Source organism: Heterodontus francisci, chromosome 9, assembly GCF_036365525.1.
Source record: "Heterodontus francisci isolate sHetFra1 chromosome 9, sHetFra1.hap1, whole genome shotgun sequence".
Classification (NCBI taxonomy): domain Eukaryota; kingdom Metazoa; phylum Chordata; class Chondrichthyes; order Heterodontiformes; family Heterodontidae; genus Heterodontus; species Heterodontus francisci.
In genome coordinates, this window is record NC_090379.1 from 111,788,431 (window position 1) to 111,807,847 (window position 19,417).

The 19,417-nt window shown below is 41.5% G+C and overlaps 1 protein-coding gene across 1 annotated transcript in view; it reads left to right on the forward strand.

The window, feature by feature from the left end:
* Nucleotides 1–19,417, forward strand: part of vps39 (VPS39 subunit of HOPS complex) — a 128,560-nt gene that overhangs the window by 101,635 nt on the left and 7,508 nt on the right. The window contains exons 19-24 of the mRNA XM_068039685.1: nucleotides 4,339–4,467; nucleotides 8,656–8,758; nucleotides 10,716–10,761; nucleotides 11,261–11,410; nucleotides 13,636–13,770; nucleotides 18,959–19,050. Coding sequence (XP_067895786.1) covers nucleotides 4,339–4,467; nucleotides 8,656–8,758; nucleotides 10,716–10,761; nucleotides 11,261–11,410; nucleotides 13,636–13,770; nucleotides 18,959–19,050 — 655 coding nt within the window. The remainder of the gene's footprint in view (nucleotides 1–4,338; nucleotides 4,468–8,655; nucleotides 8,759–10,715; nucleotides 10,762–11,260; nucleotides 11,411–13,635; nucleotides 13,771–18,958; nucleotides 19,051–19,417) is intronic.

Sequence of the window (19,417 nt, forward strand, 5' to 3'; positions counted from 1 at the left end):
AGGGGGGCAGAGAAATTGAGATGACCAATGTCTCGCCGACAGTTTTCAATGAAGAGATCAAGAGCGGGTAAGAGGCCAGGGGGAGGGGTCCAGGTAGAGGGAGAATGTTGGAGGCGGGTGAATGGGTCTGCTGGTCGGTGGGAGGACTGCTGGTCAAAGAAGTGAGCCCGGAGGCGACGGAAGAAGAGCTCAACGTCATGCCGAGCGCGAAATTCATTGAGGTGGGGGCGTAAGGGGATAAAACTGAGACCTTTGCTGAGTACAGAACGCTCAGCACCAGAGAGGGGGAGGTCAGAGGGTATAGTGAATACACGGCAAGGGGTCAGATCAGAAGGGGTGGGGTCAGAGGGAAGTGAAGCGGAAGGAGGATCTGGAGGGGCACTAGTCCCCATCAGCTGCTGGAGCTTGCGTTCCTTAACACCTGAAAGGAAGAAAAAATGTTTTTTGTTAATGCGTCGGATGAGACGAAAGATGAAATGAAACTGCGGAGTAGAACAGTCTGTGTCTATGTTTACCTTCCACACTTTAGCCAGTACTTCTAACCACATTTGGCCAAACTGTTCCCAGATCTATTAAATTACTCTTCCTTTATCCAGCTATCTAATCTAATCTTAAACTTTTGGCCGTCACTTCCTCAGCCAATAAGTGAATTTCACAGCCTCGCAACTCCCAAAGTTTATCCCACCCTCTCTTCAAAATCTCTTACATGTAATCGTCTTATCTGTGGCCCCTCATACTTGACTCTTTAACTACTCGAAACAGTCTGTTTCTATCTACCCTGTTCCATCCTTTCATAATTTTAAGGCGCAGTGGTTAGCACTGCAGCCTCACAGCTCCAGCGACCGGGGTTCAGTTCTGGGTACTGCCTGTGCGGAGTTTGCAAGTTCTCCCTGTGACCGCATGGGTTTCCGCCGGGTGCTCCGGTATCCTCCTGCAGCCAAAGACTTGCAGGGTGATAGGTAAATTGGCCATTGTAAATTGCCCCCAGTGTAGGTAGGTGGTAGGAGAATGGTGGGGATGTAGTAGGGAATATGGGGTTAATGTAGGATTAGTATAAATGGGTGGTTGTTGGTCGGCACAGACTCGGTGGGCTGAAGGGCCTGTTTCAGTGCTGTATCTTAAAATAAAAAAATAAAATATCAAAAAACCCCATGATCTCTCATTTTAACAAAAAAGGACCCAACTTTTGAAGTCTGTCTTCATATTTGTATTTTCTCATACTCGGCAGAATCCTAGTGAATCTGTATTATACTCTTTCTAAAGCCTCAGTATTCTTCCTATAATGTGGAGTCCAATATTGCACACAATACTCCGATCCTATTAAAATTTGTTTGTAGGCTCATCATTACTTCTTAGGTTTTATCACAAACTATAGATTATAAAAAGCAACCTTCCATTAGCTGTTTTTTAACAGCCTCGTTACCCTGAGATGCTGCCTTTAATGTTCTGTGAAGCTGTGAACAAGTATTTCCTTCTGCTTATTCTCACATTCAGCTGTTTAAGGAATGCACGACTGTAATACAGGAAGACTGCTATCAACCTGATCGTAAGCAGCCACTATCTAACTGGAAAATAGCTAAAATGCCTCCTTGCAAAGGTAATTGTCCTCCACATTTCATCAAATCTCCACAGCTTGGAACACAATTTTAAACATTTTCAGAGAATGTGAACGATAAGATTTCAAGCTGGAGAAGCTGCACTCCACAGACTCCATGAGGCCAACAGATTTCTGTCCACTCGTCATCAGATTTCTATATTTGCTGACTTCCTACAAGTGATTTCTGTTATATGCTAATAAAAAGCATTTTGTGCAACTGTAGCAGTTACTTTTTGGGCAGTTGAGACAGAATCCTTCGCAATGTGTTCAGAGCTCTGCTGTGAAACTTCAGCTTATAGTATTTGAAGGCTGAACCCAATCACAGGACATTTGTGCTCTGAGCTGCAGTTCTTTTGAATGAAATGTTTATTGTTCTTTGAGCTTGAAGCAGTCCTGCCCCAGCTTCAAGTTCTGGTTTATCACATTTCTGCAGATGGATGGCTGTGCCCTTCACAGCTAATCCTGCCAAGGAATAAACTGCATGGCAAACGGAGCCTGGGCTGTTCCTTCGCCTTAAAACGACATGCAGCTATTGGCTTGTAGCACTGTTCAGCAGTACTGGTTTATGTCTGGGAAGGGGCAGTTCAGCATTAGCGGTTTATGTCCAGGAGGGGGCAGTTCAGTATTAATGGTTTATGTCCAGGAAGGGACAGTCCAGCATTAGTGGTTCCAGGGGGGTTACACTGCCTACTCTCAGATTACAGAGGGAAAAAATAGTATGGACCTTGGAATAAGTAACTTCATTTGCATGACTTGGTGAATCAGCATTGAATCCCAGTCCATGAACTCCAGTCACCTTATTATCAAGAAACCCTACAACCGATTCTCCGCAGTGCCAGCCTCTGAGATCATTAACCCAGTTCGAGTCAGTTTTCTAGTAATTAGTCATTGTCTGGAATGAGAAAAACATATAAAGTAGATTAAGATCTTCCTCAGTTTGCAGGCAGCAATCAAGTCCAGGTGCATTCGACTCCAGTATCTGAAGAGAAAGGGAATGAGAGCCGGCAGGTTTTGGTGATTATAGTGGAAGCTGGCTGAGATGTTCAGCTAAGGCTAGTAAGTCTGTTTTCTAGGTATTGGTGGAGGAATAAACATTGGTTAGGATCCATGGCAAAACTCCTTTCTTTGAAAAAGTGGCACGGGTTCTTCTGCATATACCCAAAAAGGCATTTGAGTCTTGCTTGAAGATATCATCCAACGATGCAGCACTCCTTCAGTATTACACTGGAATATCAGACTAAACTGTGTGCTGAAGTCTTGTTGGAGAGGAGCTTGAACCCACAACCTTCAAGAGTGCTACCACTAAACCAAGCTAACACTTTCCAGTCAAGTTTACAAAATAGTTATAGATGAGGGGATGGCCGTTCTCAGGTTTAAGGTCTTCTATCCAAAAAAACTACAGTCCCTTCATTGCAGTATCCAACTGTTTCTTAAGTGGTTCAAGGTTTTTGCTTCCATTACTCTATTTGGAGCTCATTCTATGCATTGCCCACTCTTTTTGTGCATAAGGACCTCCTGATTTTAGTTTGAAATTTGTATTTTACTAGTTCAAACCTGTGTTCACTTTTTTTAACATGCTATCTACTGTCTACCAAGACTACTAGTTCTCTTTTGACTTCTGTTACGACTAGTGTGGGAGTAATGGACTGTTAATTCAGTCCCACTACTCCACAGCTCATAGCAGTAGCTGCATGGCGGCGCAGTGGTTAACACCGCAGCCTCACAGCTCCAGCGACCCGGGTTCAATTCTGGGTACTGCCTGTGCGGAGTTTGCAAGTTCTCCCTGTGACCGCGTGGGTTTTCGTCGGGTGCTCCGGCTTTTTAAAGTGTGCAAAGTGAAAACAAACCATCCTGAACATGGCCACATGTCCAGACATAAGTTTCCCTTGTCGTTCAAAAAAAGTTGCTCTGAGGAAGGTCAAACCCCTCTTGGTTTCCTTGAAATTGCTTGCTTTCCTGTCTTTGTACAAGTTCAATTTCCTTTCAAAGCACCCATAAAGGTCAGTTTTTGTAATGGACTTCCTTTCAAAACATTGCAAACATTCCAACAATTTGTAGGTGTCCTAAATGTCCACTGAGCATCCGTTTTTTTGTTTTTTAAAAACACACACAATTCTATGATTTTAATACAAAAACAAAACCTTGTAACACTTCCTTAGCTTTTTCAACACCATTCACCCAATACTTGTGTTTGCTGTTTTTCTTTTTTATGTGCAGTACTTCGTTAGTTTGGCTGGATGCTTACTGGCCATTGTCCAAAAGATTCAGTTTAATGCAATCAAATGTAAAATACTGCACATAGGGAATAAATCAAGGGCGCCACACTACTCCATGAATGATGTTGAAGCAGCTCAGGATGAAGTTGAAAGGGACCTAGGAGTCTTGGTGCATTTGATGCTGAATATGCCCAACTAGTATTGAGTAGCAGTCAACGAGTCCAAAGGAATTCTGAACTGTACAGCCAAAGCAGTAGAATGCTAATCATTATATGCTCAAACTGTATTATACTCTGATCATACTATACCTTGAATACAGTGTCCAGTTCTGTCCACTTACATATTTTGTCCAACTCATTGTCATTTCTGAGCTGCCAGTTTGATGGGGTTCTTTTCTCCCCACCCCCACCTATTTAAAAATAACACAATACTTTCATCAGCCTTGAATTGCTTTTTAACCTCTAACTTCTCGCATATAATTTATAAAAATTGTATTATAATAACCCTGGGTTACCTCTTTTGCAGATGAGATTCCTGTTCCTGCTGGAAACGAGGAAGGGGAGTTGGGAGAGTACAGGAACAAGCTGTTGTGTTTCTTGGAAATTTCAACGCATTATCAGCCCAACAAACTCATCAGTGACTTTCCGTTTGATGGTGAGTGACCAGATGTCTGGACAAAATGTTAATGAACATAACTTGTATAGGTATTTCATTGCTTTGGCCAGACATCTGTAGTGAGTATCTGAGATAGCTGTCCATGGTTACCGTAAAGTTTTGTTAAATTTACAAATGTAACCTGTGAAAATAATGAAGTGTTAATCCTATGGAAGAACCTTCTCCCATATAATTTTAAAAAGAATTGAGTTTGGAGAAAACTGCTAAAGGTTCATAGCTAGCACTAACAACTTTTTACTCAATCAAACCTGTGTTCCCTTGACATACTTTTGCTATTTAATTAGAAATAATACTGGCCCATTCAACAACAGATTTGTCCTTTGCTGTACTCTCCAGCCTTTCAAAATCCAAGCTTAATGTCATGCAGTGACCACTCCTGAATCTATCTTAATCTCTTTTACCCCTTTCAATCTTCCAAGAGTCTTACACTAGGCTCAAATTTGGATTTATATAGACAGTACTGCAGACATCATTAATCTAGATTTGGATTTATACAGGCACTGTTAGACTACGAGCTGCACAACATTAATGTAAGTTTGGGTTTATACAGGCACAGCCCAATCGCAGTCTCTATAACAATGTAGGTTTGGATTTATACAACCACATTTAGGGTAGAGTCTACAGCATTAATTTTGGTTTGGTTAAAATAAGAGACTTGTGTTATGATCAGGTGAGAAAGGTGTCTAGGGGTCCCTCTCAGCCTTCACCTGGTCTTACTGTAACAGGGTTTAATTTTATGCACACTGTTTTGAGTTCCCCCTTGGCGAATCCTTGTTCACTGCTTTCCAATCATAAGGCAAAGAAATGAGCCCAAATAGGCTTATTTAGGTTTAAAGAAGAAAGGTGAAATTTATTAAAACTCAGACTAAAACCTCTAATTTGGTTAACGCTTACGGATACACGCCGCGCCCACACTAGCATACATACATGATACACACATGCAAATAGAGATAGAAAACAGCAGAAGAAAAATAAAGTAAGGTTTGAGGCAATATCTGACGAGTTGTTATGGTTCTTCGAGCTCACTGTAGAGTCCTTGCTTGTAGGTAATTCTTGCTTTTCGTTGGGGCCCAGTATTCTTCTTAAACCTTGTTCACTGTAGGAGACTTTTCTCTCTTGGGGGTTCATGTGTCTTCAGTGGTTTCCAAAGCTGGTGAGAAAGAGATGGGAGCAGGTAGGAGAGAGATGTTCTCAATTCAGAAGCCAGGAGCTTTCTGTCTTCAAAACACTATTTCTCCAATTTAGAACTCTCAGTTCAAACCCTGCAACAGCCACTTAGTCATGTGACTAAACTGGTCTAACCACATCTGTTCTGTGTATTGGGAGCAGGGACTGGTCCTTTATCCCAAACAGTGTATGCTACTATGCAAAGAATGTCCTTCTGGCCAGGCCTGGCAATTCCTTTTATCAGGCCTTTTCTTCCCAGCAACAATTTGAAGTTTAATGTCCATGTGGCGAAGCTAATATGCCACATTCTTGGCAGGTGGGTCCTGCATGATACTTGGGTGGAAAAATTCTATATGTTGTAGTTTCTTCCTGAGTCCAAAACCTTACTTGCCATATTCTTGTTGAATTTTTGTCAAGTTTCCCTTTATAAATTCCTATTTGTGCAGTTATTACAGAAACTACTTGTGCAAACTCGTCATGCTGTTGTTGCATCCTTCCACTCTTGAAGAATTTTGAGTCTCCCAGCTCCTCAGCCCGTTCTGTAAGGGAATGACTTCTCCAATTACAAATTGCCATTGAGTTTTACACTTTAACTGTGAATAATATAAAAAGTATTACATCAAAGTATGATATTAAAGTGGAAACTCAATTATGTATACACACTCTGGTCCAATTATCCTCTGTTTTCTAATCCCACTTCACCTGGAGACTGTATTTAGTCTTAATTTCTTGTGTCCAATGCTGCAGGAAATTTTTTTAAGAGCTATAAATATTACTCTCATATCTTTTGGAATTGTTTCAGCACTCTTTGCTGTATATTAGATCCCTGTTAAACCTTCACATTTTTTCTCCTATTGTATTATATTAGTACTATGGTTAATCACTTGGTAGTACAGAACTTTTGTATTGCTGAAAAAGAGACATGCTGTTGAAGCTTTTCGCCTTGTACTCATCAGGACAGATACAAGAATGCCAAATTTCAAAGGAGGCAAAAATTTATATTGCATGAGAAAAGAGTGCTGGTTGGTTGGCAAGCTGAATCTGGTCAAGGCATTGTCATGACGAATGGACCAGGGAACTCAAAAAAGGCACAAGGCTTAACAGTGTTCCTTTTGTCTGTAGTGGACAGCTCTCTACCGATGAATATATGCAGCTTCTAGCAGGTGAAAGTGAGCCACATTGTGAGGCCAACTGATAAATTAATTGTTAGTGTAATTCTTAGCACACTTGGGATTGCTCAGTAAGTACTGTCCAAGCGCGGAATCAAATCTAATGTTAGACATGGTGTTCTGAGTTTTGCAAGTATGGGCTGGTTGAGTACTGTCGGTACTCTGCCTATTGTGAACAGCCAAAGGGACATGCTGTTTGATGGAATCTGCCAGTTGTTGGGATGTATGGCCCACGTACCTGGCATCACACCGGCACTGAAATGCATGACGTCAGGTCTGCCCAAATAGATGGTGCTGCCATAGGATCACCTCTAGGCCCAGCTCTTGCTAACATTTTCATCGGTTTCCACGAGAAACACGTTTTCTATGGAATGACCCCTAACCTCCTATGCCTTGCATATTTTCGCAACGTAGTTGATGCGTGTGCTATATTTGAATCTGCAGCTACATGTAAAAATTTTGCTTACACACCTTAATGCGCTCCATCCCGTGCTCAAATTCACCTTTGAAGTGGAGCAGTCTAATGAGCTCCCTTTCCTCAAGGTGCTAGTTGAGAAATCCACTAATGGGTTCTCTACTACTGTGTACCGCAAGCCTACCGTCACTGGTCAATATACGCGTTGGGATTCCTGCAGTTTCACATGCTATAAGGTTGGCCTTATTGGCAATCTTGTAAATAGGGCCCTGACCATTTGCTCACCGTGCAAGCTTGACGCTGAAATAATGCGCATCAGAGCTATCCTGTGGGATAATGGCTACCCCGATCAGATTATTGCTCGTTGTGTATCGCACATACTCAAGCCTAAGGCTGCCACTTTCAGACCTGAAAAGTGGCAGTCTACCTCAAGTTATCCTAGAAGGAAACTTGAGTAACAAGTGAAGCTAGCCGTTTCACACTGCTACTATGCAGTAGCAACACAAGTTGTACTGTCCACTAACAGGATGCTGCCATCAAGCCAAAAAGGCATTCTTCCTACCACATAAATGTGATATGTGAATTCCAGTGCCAGTGCAATGCCAGGTACATGGGCAGATCGTATCAAACAGCACGTACCTTCGGCAATAAGCAGAGTACTGACTACTCAGCCAGCCTGTGCTTGCAAAATTCAAAACACAATGTCTTAACATTAGATGTGATTCCACGATTGGGCAGTACTTACTGAACAATCCCGAGTGTGCTAGGAGTTACCCTAACAACCACTTTGATATTATCAGTCGGGCTCGCAATGTGGCTCACTTATGCTTGCTAGAAGCTACATATATTCAAACACAAGGACCTCTTGTCTGCAGGTAAAAGGAACATGTACAGCATTGAACCTTTTTTGAATTAATCAAAAGCGTGGAGGACAGTCGTTCCCTGGCGCATTCTCCATGACAATGCCTCGACCAATCAGAGTCGACTTGCCAACCGATCAGCACCCTTTTTGCATGCAGTATAAATTGTTGCTCCCTTTGAAATTTGGCATTCTTAAATCTGTCCTGATGAGTGCAAGATGAAAAGCTTCAACAGCATGTCTTTTTTTTTTCAGAAATACTATGGTTATTGCTGTTCTGAAGTGTCACCTTCAATTCTTTCTGAGCATTGTCCTACAAGGTCTTCCTCCTTCCTACTGTACATCAAAATTCTCTGCACCATCCCCAATTCTAGTTCATTCTTTAGTGGGTCTTCGGTTTCTGAAATCTAAACTTGGCATTGACTAATCATTGCTTTCTAATTTATCTCATCTTTTCTCTTCAACCATGGTAACTTCAAACTGTCTGCATCTTTCCCTTCACTTCGGGCTGCTCACTGGGGAGAAGAAGAGTGAATCATGTTTGTATTGTATTTCAGGATTGCTGGAGGAGCGAGCATTGCTAATGGGTCGGATGGGTCTACATGAACAAGCTCTTTTTATTTATGTTCACATACTGAAGAATATTAAAATGGCGGAAGAGTAAGTATATCACATTCCATTTCGGGAATTGTGGCATCTACAGTTAAAATTACTGAGTTTTAGGATGTCCTGGTTTTAAGAGTTGGGTTTCTGGACCTTTTTATTTATATAAGTGTTAGGCCTGCAATGTTGGAGTCCATGGGCTCAAATCCAACACTGACCAATGAATGCACTTGACTGCTCCTTGGGTATAGATGGTTCTGCACTAAATGAGAGCAGGCTGGGCTCGTTGTTCATCTTTCACACTTGTGTGTGGATGGGTATGCGTGTGCGTGTTTCTGACAACTAAATAGTCTGCTGAAACATGATGGGGGCAAAGCAGTTTTTGCTTGTTTTGCACTCAGATCCAGCACAATCTAGGGGAATCAGCTAAACCAGTGCAAAGATCAGAGAATTTTAAACGTAGCTGAGTAACACCCAAAACCACTTGTGTTTTCTGAAATCTTTTTACGCTGATGCATGAATCAAGTCCCACCCACAACTGGCCATGCCCCAGGGTGAAATTGTGGAATTGCACTGGTTTGGGAATGCTCTTTAAATTGTGCTAATTTTCTTAGATGTAAAGGCACAAGTGGGAACATTCTAGAAGTTTTTTCATGTCAAAAAATATTTGAATTACTAAAGAACTGATTAGTATTCAGAAGATGGCAGTCCACGGAATTAACAGGTAAATGGCGGCATAAATACAAAAATTGGCTTAGTGACCGGAAACAAATGTGTTGGTGGGTTGATGTTTATCAGACTGGGAGGTGATTTGCAGTAGTGTTCCCCAAGAATACATTTTGGGTCGATTACTCTTTTTAATTTTGTTCTTAAATGGCCTAGACTTGGATGTAGGGAACAGCATTATAAAGTTTGCAGATGATACAAAATCTGGCGAAGTTGTAGATAGTGATTAACATAGGTTTCAGGATGTTATGGACAGGATGTTGAAATGGTAGAAATTTGGCAGATTGAGTTCAAGGTAGAGAAGAGCGTAGTGATGCACTTTGGGAGGACTAATATAGCAAATAGCATATTTTAATGTCATGCTTTTGAAAAGTGTAAATGATCAGAGAGACACTGATGTCCGTATATGTAAATTCTTAAAGGTGGCAGGGCAAGTTAATAGTTGGTTAAAAAGCATATGGGTTACTTGGTTTTCTGATTAGAGGACTAGATGTTAAAAATGGTTTTTTTGGTGATAAATCCATTTTTAGCTGTATTATAAAACTCCATCAGGTCACCACCAACTTTAAAATTTAATTGTGCGTCGCCTGCTTTTTTTTCAGTGCGCGGCCCCTCTAAATTTTTTTGTGCACCACACATACGTGTCATTTGTCACAACTGCACGGTACATTTCAGGTTGGCTGCGCAGCCGTGCGCCCATGCAGTTTAGTGTGAACTTTGGTTACCACTCTTAAATACATCAGGAATACTTTTTTTAATGGAGCAAGATAAACAATTAATTTTTGTTACACTGCCCGATTACGTTGGCTTGTGGAAGATTATATGTTTGTATAACCACCACAATTTCAATCACATTTTGTCTGCAATTTCCTGATTATGTCTGAAGCAGAAATTCTTGGTGTCTAGACATGCACATGAAAGCTGGTTGCTTGAGACAGGTCCAGAGGACTGCTGCCACCTGTTAAATTTACCCCAACAGTTAGAGCTTTCAGGAGAAGAGGAAATTGGGGGCCAGAGGGAAAAACTCCCATGCGTGGATGTACTTTCTCATGAGTCTATTTGAACTTTGATCTCCGCATGTTCAGTGTAACGTACCAGCAATGAAGATGTGGAATCACCTGTTGGGTTAATTTCTCACAAATCTCACCATGTTCTATGTAGCATTGTCCACTTTAGAAAATTGCTTTTTGAGCTGAGTTTACTTGCTTGCACCCTTATCGAAGCAGATCAAAGTGGACTTGGTTTAAATCTGTTGATTTTAATGAGCACCTGTTCTATATGATTTCAGATACTGTCACAAACATTACGACTGGAACAGGGATGGCAACAAAGATGTGAGTACACACTGTGCTAATCCTCCCTGTTCAGTTCCTTGCCCTTATTCTATGTGGAGCATAAATAGAGATTATTGTTTTAAACTGTAGAGGACAGCCTTGTAGCACTTGCCTTGCAGAATCATAACTGAGGGATGGGGCTAAGAGATTAGCTGGGATCTCAGATGGAAAATAACCAGTTTAGCTCTCAACTGCTGTACTCTGGAGTTAAGTGGAGGAAAAGGGGGAGCTCCTCGTAGAATTGGGACAAGTAGACAAACAGTGGTCAGGGCTGTTGTAATCAGCAGTTAATGAGCATGGCACTAATTCATTTGTTGACAAGGAGTAGCAGGGTTTCATGTACTTATGTTACTGGCTTGTCACACATAGCTAGTTAAGTCAATTGAAGGTTTATTAAAATCTGTCAGTTCAATGTTTTAAATAAGCTTGTTTAATCTAGCTCATTCACAGAAGATTGAAAGGTGAATGGTTACGTGAGCAATGTCTTTGTTTCATTTAGGTGTACCTTTCTCTACTACGTATGTACCTGTCGCCACCTGATATTCACTGTGTTGGACCAATCCGGATGGAGATACCAGAGCCACAGGCAAACCTGCAGGCTGCACTGCAAGTACTGGAGCTGCACCACGGCAAACTGGACACCACAAAGGTACTATAAGTGTAGTACCTGGACAGGCAGAGCCGTACATATCAGAAAACCCAAATCTGGACCTAGCAGCACCAATTCTTTAGGCTTTGTCAGCAAGACCAAACTGGCCAATAGAATTATTGCTCTGAAGTGCTAGGTATCTTTGGCTGACATTGAATTTGGCATATGAGGCAAGTGACCTATTTTTGGAGTGCTCTACCCAGTAATAAGGGAGCAAAATTTCCATTACACAACCTCACTTTAATAAGCGCAAATATTATCTCTGTGTTTTATAATTTATATAAAGCGCATATATTCACACGCTCATACATATATTTTATTTATACATCCCTTTATCATGTGTGCAGATCAGCTTAACTGCATCCATGTCCCTTTTTTTTTTGCAACGCTTATTAAACAAGGATACTGCAACTTGACAAAGATGAGCAAAAATGGTTAAATTGTGTAGCCAGCATTCAGTTGTGGAGCTTTGTAGTTCTTGGCTTCCTCGTGTACAATCCTCGTCCTGAAACAAGTATGTAATTAATTCACCCTTTGGTGTACCAAATAGAATGTATCACGCATAGTGAAACAAAAACCAATGCTGGCAGTGGAAAAGTTATTTTTACAACAAAAAAAAGCTCAGTGCTGACAGCAAAAGTTTGCAATTAATCAACCAGCACTTTTTGTGCAACGTTCTATCTTAAGCTGTGTAGCTGCGCAGCAACCCAAAAGTTTCTGCACAGACTGTGCACAAGTCAGCCCCTTTCAGTTATCGTATGCGTGCAAGAAAATTTAAAGGAGCTGCACACTTAAACAAATTACCCACACACTGCAAAAAGAAATAGTTAGAGGGTGTGTTGCTTTCAACTGGTAAAGGCAGTTAAGAGAAGAAATGTGATACCAAGCATCAGGAAGACGAGTTAAGATTGGTCAATTTTGAGGAAACGTTTGAAGGTGGAGAGAGTGAGGGAGTGATTAAAGACCATTCAAGCTCAACTGTTTTACTCAAATTCTTCTATGATAATGGCCAGCTTCATTTTAAACACACTTAATGTTTTGTTCCACTCCTTTGACTGGAACACTGTTCCCAACAATTATCGCTCTGAGAAAAGAAATTTTCCAATATCTGTTTTAACTTCAATTTTTGTTAAATTTATGTTCTCTGGTCATATTTGCCTGATTTTTAAATGATCTTGAGTTTACCTCTTCTATACACTTCAGTATTTTACCTACTTACTGACCTCTATTATAGAACTTAAATTCACTTCATGGTCATCTCCTTTACACTTGAAATTAGCCTGGTTGTTCCTCTCTGCACCCTCCCAATATAAATAAGTGGTGTGGTGACTAAAACTACACAGTTCTTTAGATCTTTAGTGTCACTTTTGTAGCTGTATCCTGATTTCTGCCTATGTGCACTAGCATACCATGAGTTGTTTGACTACATTATCTAGATGTTAAAGTTTCCTGCTAAGTCAATTTATGTTCATAGAATGAATATGTTGATGAACTTATATACTTGGTCTGTTTAAATGTCTTTTAATTATTGTTCAGAGAAATGGTACAGTCAGTGTCCAGTTTTACGAATGGCACTTGTAGAAGATTGAGTCCAATGTAGTTGTGCAATGCTGATTTTTTTTTTTTTGTTGCAGGGTGAGGAGGAAGGAATTGAGATAATTTGATAGTCCCTGGGGTTCAGCTGGGTTTGAGAGGAGAATATCAAGAGTAATTGAAATGCTTGCAAGGTCGGGTTATTGCTCTTTAAATGGTGATCCATATTTTAAAATTCTGATAATTTGCAGGTTAATGGGGTACGTTGTGTGCATAGTGAAAGCTGTTTATAATGCATGTTTGCCAGAAGACCACAACAAATTAACCCTCAAATTATTACCTGCTCAAGGAAATTTCACTCAGCCAACTGGCCATGTTTCATGCGAGCCTGGCCAGTGAGTTTTGGCAACCAGTTCAATTATCAAGGTCCTCCGAGCTGAACCCAATCCTGTTCTTATCCTAGCACTTTCCAGTCAAGGTCAGTATTCACAAAGGATCAAAACTCAGCATTGAAGGTCTTTATGACCAGTTTCATTTCCAGTGGTTCTGATGACCACATAGATGACTGTTGCTACATACTGAGACGATTGTTATGCTATTGTTTCCAGTTATATTCACAGATCAGTATTTCATTGTGTTTATAGGCAGGGGACTTTTGCTTTTTTCTGTAATTTGAAAAAATGTTTCCATAGACTTTGAATCTGCTTCCTGCCAACACGCAAATCCGGGAGATTCGAGTATTTCTGGAGAATGTTCTTGAAGGAAATGCTCAGAGACGGCGCTGCAATCAAGTTATGAAAAGTCTCCTCCATGCAGAGTTCCTTCGTGTAAGTCACTTATCTAACATGAGGACCTAAAGGTTAAAAGCATTGGTTCGAGATAAGCATGCCTAATCCAAGCACAGAACTCCAACGAACAAAAAGCACATCCCATTCCCTCTTACTTTAGAATTCCAGTGACAGAAAAATGAGTTCTGTTACTTCTGTTGTATCAATTCCCAGGGGGAGGCAGTGGTGTGGTGGTAATGTAACTGGACTAGTAGTCCAGAGGCCTGTGCTAATGCTCCAGGGGCATGGGTTCAAATCCCACCACAGCAGATGGGGAATTTTGAATTTAATTAATAAACCTGGAATTAAAAGCTAGACTAATGGTGACCATGAAGCTATTGTCGATTGTTGCAAAATCCCATCTGGGTCACTAATGTCCTTTAGGGAAGGAAATCTGCTGTCCTTACCTGGTCTGGCCTATATGTGACTCCAGACCCATAGCAATGTGCTTGACTCTTAAATTCCCTCTGAAATGGCCTAGCAAGCCACTCAGTGGTATCAAACTGCTACGAAGTCTAAGGAAAGGAATGAAACTGGATGGATCACCCAGCATCAACCTGGACACTGGAAATGACAACGCCAAACCCAGCCCTGTCAACCCTGCAAAACCCTCCTTACTAACATCTGGGGGCTTGTGCCAAAATTGGGAGAGCTGTCCCACAGACTAATCAAGCAACAGCCTGACATAGGCTCCTTCGACAGCACCTTCCAAACCCGTGACCTCTACCACCTGGAAGGATAAGGGCAGCAGATGCGTGGGAACAGCACCACCTGCAAGTTCCCCTCCCAGCCACACATCATCCTCACTTGGAACTATATTGTCATTCCTTCACTGTTGCTGGGTCAGAATCCTGGAACTCCCCTCATAACAGCACTGTTGGTGTCCCTACACCCCAAGGACTGCAGTGGTTCAAGATGGCAGCTTCTCAAGGGCAGTTAGGGATGGGAAATGAATGTTGGCCTAGCCAGCGATGCCCATATCCCATGAACGTATAAAAAAAATTGTGTACTGAGAAGACCCCCAGTGGTTGAAATCACTTCCTATTTAGTCCTCCAGTGGTATATTGAGCACCTTTGATGAACTTGTGGAGGCCACTTGTCCTCACTTCTTCAGAAACCATTGTAAAATCTCCAGTGGGAACTGATTGGTATAGTGGGTATAATCGATGGCCTTTCGCCTCTGTGATTCTAATTCAAATTCATAACAGGCTGATGGGAAGACAGTTTTCTCTAGCTGCAAGACTTTTAAGAGAAATAATTTCGGGCATAGGACCATATCGCACAAGTGCCCCTAATTTGTCAATCTCATCTAGAGATGCTAAGGGATGGTTTGTATGGAAAATGGGAAGAATGTCACATTTCAGTAGTGGGATGCTCTTTTGCTGGAAACCAATGGGGTTGAGTAGAATCATAGAAAATAGAATCATCGAAAGTTTAAGGCACAGAAAGAGGCTACTTGGCTCATAGTGACTGCTGGCTGAAAAATGATCCACTTATTCTAATCTGACCTACCAGCATTGGTCCTAGTCCTGCAGATTATGGCACTTGAGGTGCAGATTATGGCACTTGAGGTGCATATTCAGACTCCTTTTGGATGGGTTGAGGGTCTTTGCCTCAACTACCCTTTCAGGCAGTGAGTTCCAGACCCCCAGCACACTCTGGGTGAAAACATTTTTCCTCATCTTCCCTCTACCTTTTCTACCAATCACTTTAAATCTGTACCCCCTTGTCACTGACCTGTCTGCTAAAGTGAATAGATCCTTCATCTCCACTCTATCCAGGCCCTCCTCAATTTTGTACATCTCAATCAAATCTCCCCTCCTCTTTCTCTGTTCCAAGGAGAACAATCCCAGCCTATTCAATCTTTCCTCATAGCTGCATTTTTCCAGTCCTGGCAACATCCTTGTAAATCTCTTCTGCGTCCTCTTCAGTGCAATTACATCCTTTCTGTAATGAGGTGACCAGAACTGCACACAGTACTCAAGTTGTGGCCTAACCAATGAGTTATACAGTTCCAGCATAACCTCCCTGCTCTTATACTCTATACCTCGGCTAATAAAGGAAAGGATTCCATATGCTTTCTTAACCAGCTTTTCGACCTGTTCTACCTTCAGGGATCTGTGGACATTCACTCCAAGGTCCCTCACTTCCTCTAGACTTCTCAGTATTTTCCCATTAATCGTGTATTCCTTTGCCTTGTTTGATCTTCCAAATGCATCACCTCACACTTTTCTCCTGGTTGAATTCCATTTGCCACTTTCCTGCCCATCTGTCCAGACTATCGATATCTTCCTGCAGCCTACAGCTATCCTGCTCGCTATCTACCACACAGCCAGTCTTTGCATCGTCTGCAAACTTCTTGATCATGTCCCCTACATTTACATCCAAATTGTTAATGTATACCACAAAAAGCAGGGTACCCAGTACTGAGCCCTGTGGAACGCCACTGGGAACAGCCCTCCAGTTGCTAAAACAGCCATCAACAATTGCTCTTTGTTTCCTGCCACTGAACCAATTTTGTATCCACCTTGCTGCATTTCCCTGGATCCCATGGGATTTTATTTTTTTAACCAGGTCCCATGTGGGATCTTGTCAAAAACCTTTCTAAAATCGTGTAGACCGCATCAACTGCACAACCTTCATCTGTCTTCCTTGTTACTTCTTCAAAGAATTCTATCAAGTTGGTCAAACAAGATCTTCCCTCAACAAATCCATGCTGACTATCCTTGCTTAACCTGTGCCTTTCTAACTGACAGTTTATCCTGTCTCTCAGAATAGATTCCAATAATTTGTCCACTACTGAGGTTAGACTGACTGGCCTGTAATTATTCGGTCTATCCTTCTCTCCCTTTTTAAACAGAGGTACAACATGAGCAGTTCTCTAATCCTCTGGCACCACATCTGTATCCAGTGAGGACTGGAAAATGATGGTCAAACCTTTTATTTCCTGTCTTTTAACAGCCGAGGGTACATTTCATCTGGCCCTGGTGGTTTATCAACTTTCAAGGATGCTAACCCGATTAATACTTCCTCTCTCCCTATGTTTATCACATCCAATACTTCACACTCTTCCTCCTTAACTACAATATCTGCATTGTCCCCCCTCTTTTGTGAAGACGGACGCAAAGTATTCATTAAGAACCATACCAACATCTTCCGCCCCTACATATAGGTTACTTTTTTGGTCTTTTATGGACCCTACTCCTTAGTTATCCTCTTACTCTTAATATATTAATAAAACATCTTTGGGTTCACCTTTATTTTGCTTGCCAATATTCTTTCATGCCCTCTCTTTGCTTTCCTAATTTCCTTTTTGAATTCACCCCTCCAATTTCTATGCTCCTCTTGGCTTTCTGTAGTATTGAGTTCTCGGTGTCGGACAAAAGCTTTACTTTTCTGCCTTATCTTACCCGGTAGGCTCCTTGACATCCATGAGGCTCTAGAATTGGCTGTCTCACCCTTCTTCTTTGTGGGAGCATGTTTAGTCTGAACCCCTTGAATCTCCCCTTTGAATACCTCCCACTGTTCTGACACTGATTCACCTTCAAGTAGCTGTTTCCAGTCTACTTTCGCTAAATCACTCCTCAGTTTAGTAAAATTGGCCTTGCCCCAATTGAGAACTCTAACTCCTGTTCTATCTCTGTCCTTTTCCATAATTATGTTAAAACTGACTAAATTATGATAACTACCACCAAAATGCTGTCCCACTGCCACCCCTTCCACCTGCCCATTTTCATTTCCTAAAACTAAGTCTAAAGCTGCACCCTCTTTTGTTGGATTTGCTACATACTGGGCAAAAACGTTCTCCTGAATGCACCTCAAGAATTCTGTTCCCTCAATTCCTTTCACACTAAAACTATCCCAGTTAATATTGGGGTAATTAAAATACCCTACTCTTACTGTCCTGTTTTTGCACTTCTTGGAGATTTGCCCACACATCTGCTCTTCTATCTCCCTCTGATTGTTTAGGGATCTATAGTACACTCCCAGCAATGTGATTTCCCTTTTTTTGTTCCTTAGCTCAATCCATATGGCCTCATTTGATGAACCTTCCAACATATCATCCCTCATAGCTGTAATAGTTTCCTTGACCAAAATTGCCACTCCCCCTCCTTTCTTATCCCCCTCCCTATTGCATCTGAAAACCCTGTAATCAGGAACGTTGAGCTGCTATTCCTGACCCTCCTTAAGCCATGTTTCTGTAATAGCTGTGATATACTGCCACGTGTCTATCTGTGCCCTCAGCTCATCTGTTTTATTTGCTATACTCCTTGCATTGAAATAGATACCCTTGAGCACTGCCAAACTCTTTTTTAAAATTTTCTTACCTTTGTTTCCTCTGCCTTCCATACTCATCTATTAACTTTCTGCCTTCAATTTTCATTTCTGATTTTGTCCTAGCTGAGTCTACTCTCAGGTCCCCATCCCTCTGCCAAGTTAGTTTAGAACCTCCCCAGTAGTGGGAGCTGTACTCTATTCACCCTTGTTCTTCTTGACCATGAATTGTTTAGTGCCGATCTAGTTACCCAAAAAGAAACTACTCTGTATAAGTCACATCTCTCACATTGATCAGTGCAATATTTCAAGAAAAAGAATTAGGTGGGATTAGGGAGCAGGACATTGTGTGGCCTCTTGCGCCTGGATAAGGTGAAAGGCGAGAAACTAAAATTAATTCTTTTGTGAAAAGTTTTAAAAGGCTGCTGTGACCAGTCTGTCTGTATTATTTGGTGTAAGCCTCAGCTCACTGGTAGCAATCTCACCTTCAGGTAAGAAGCTTGTAGGATCATACTGGAGACGAGGACATAATCTAGGCAGACAGTTCAGTGCTGTGCTGAATGAGTGCTGCAGTGTTGGAGATGTCGTCTTTCAGATGAGACATTAAACCATATTATCCCCTTAAATGGATGTAAAAAATTCCCATGGCACTATCTGAAGAAAAGTGGGGGAGTCTCCCTGTTGGCCTGGCCAATACTTCTATCTCAACCAGATAATCTCTTTTTGATACTGGATATTAATCTTGTTGCTGTTTATTGGACCTTGCTGTGTAGAAAAAGGCTGTTGCCATTGGCTGCATTGCACCGGTGACTATACTTCAAAAGTACTTCATTGGCTGTAAGCTGCTTTGAGATATCCTGAGGTTGTGATTGATGGTATACAAATACAAGTTCTGTTCTTTCTCATCTGATAGATCCAAGAGCAGAGGATCTATCATCAGGAAGTGAAATGCATCATAACTGAAGAGAAAGTCTGCCGAGTCTGCAAGAAGAAAATTGGAAACAGGTTTGGTCACTGAACGTTTCTCCCTGTTACAAATAGTTACCTATTGAAATCTGACCATTATTAACTCCCAGGCAATGAGTGGTGTCTGGAATCACCAGGCTTTCGCCAAAAAATAGTAAATTTTGTGCTCTATCCATTTTACCTATGAATAACATCCAGCAGTAGTGATGTATATTTTCACCTTCCAAATGTAGGGAGCCATTTTAGCTATATAACACTAGGGGCGAAGCACTGATGGTGACAGTGGGAGAAGTAACCAGGGATGATGAATTAACATCACAAGAAATTTACTGCACAGGATTTCAAGGTCCAAATGTTCTGCATGCTCCTTTCTGTGTACCCGCTTTGTTGACATCCAGGTACATTG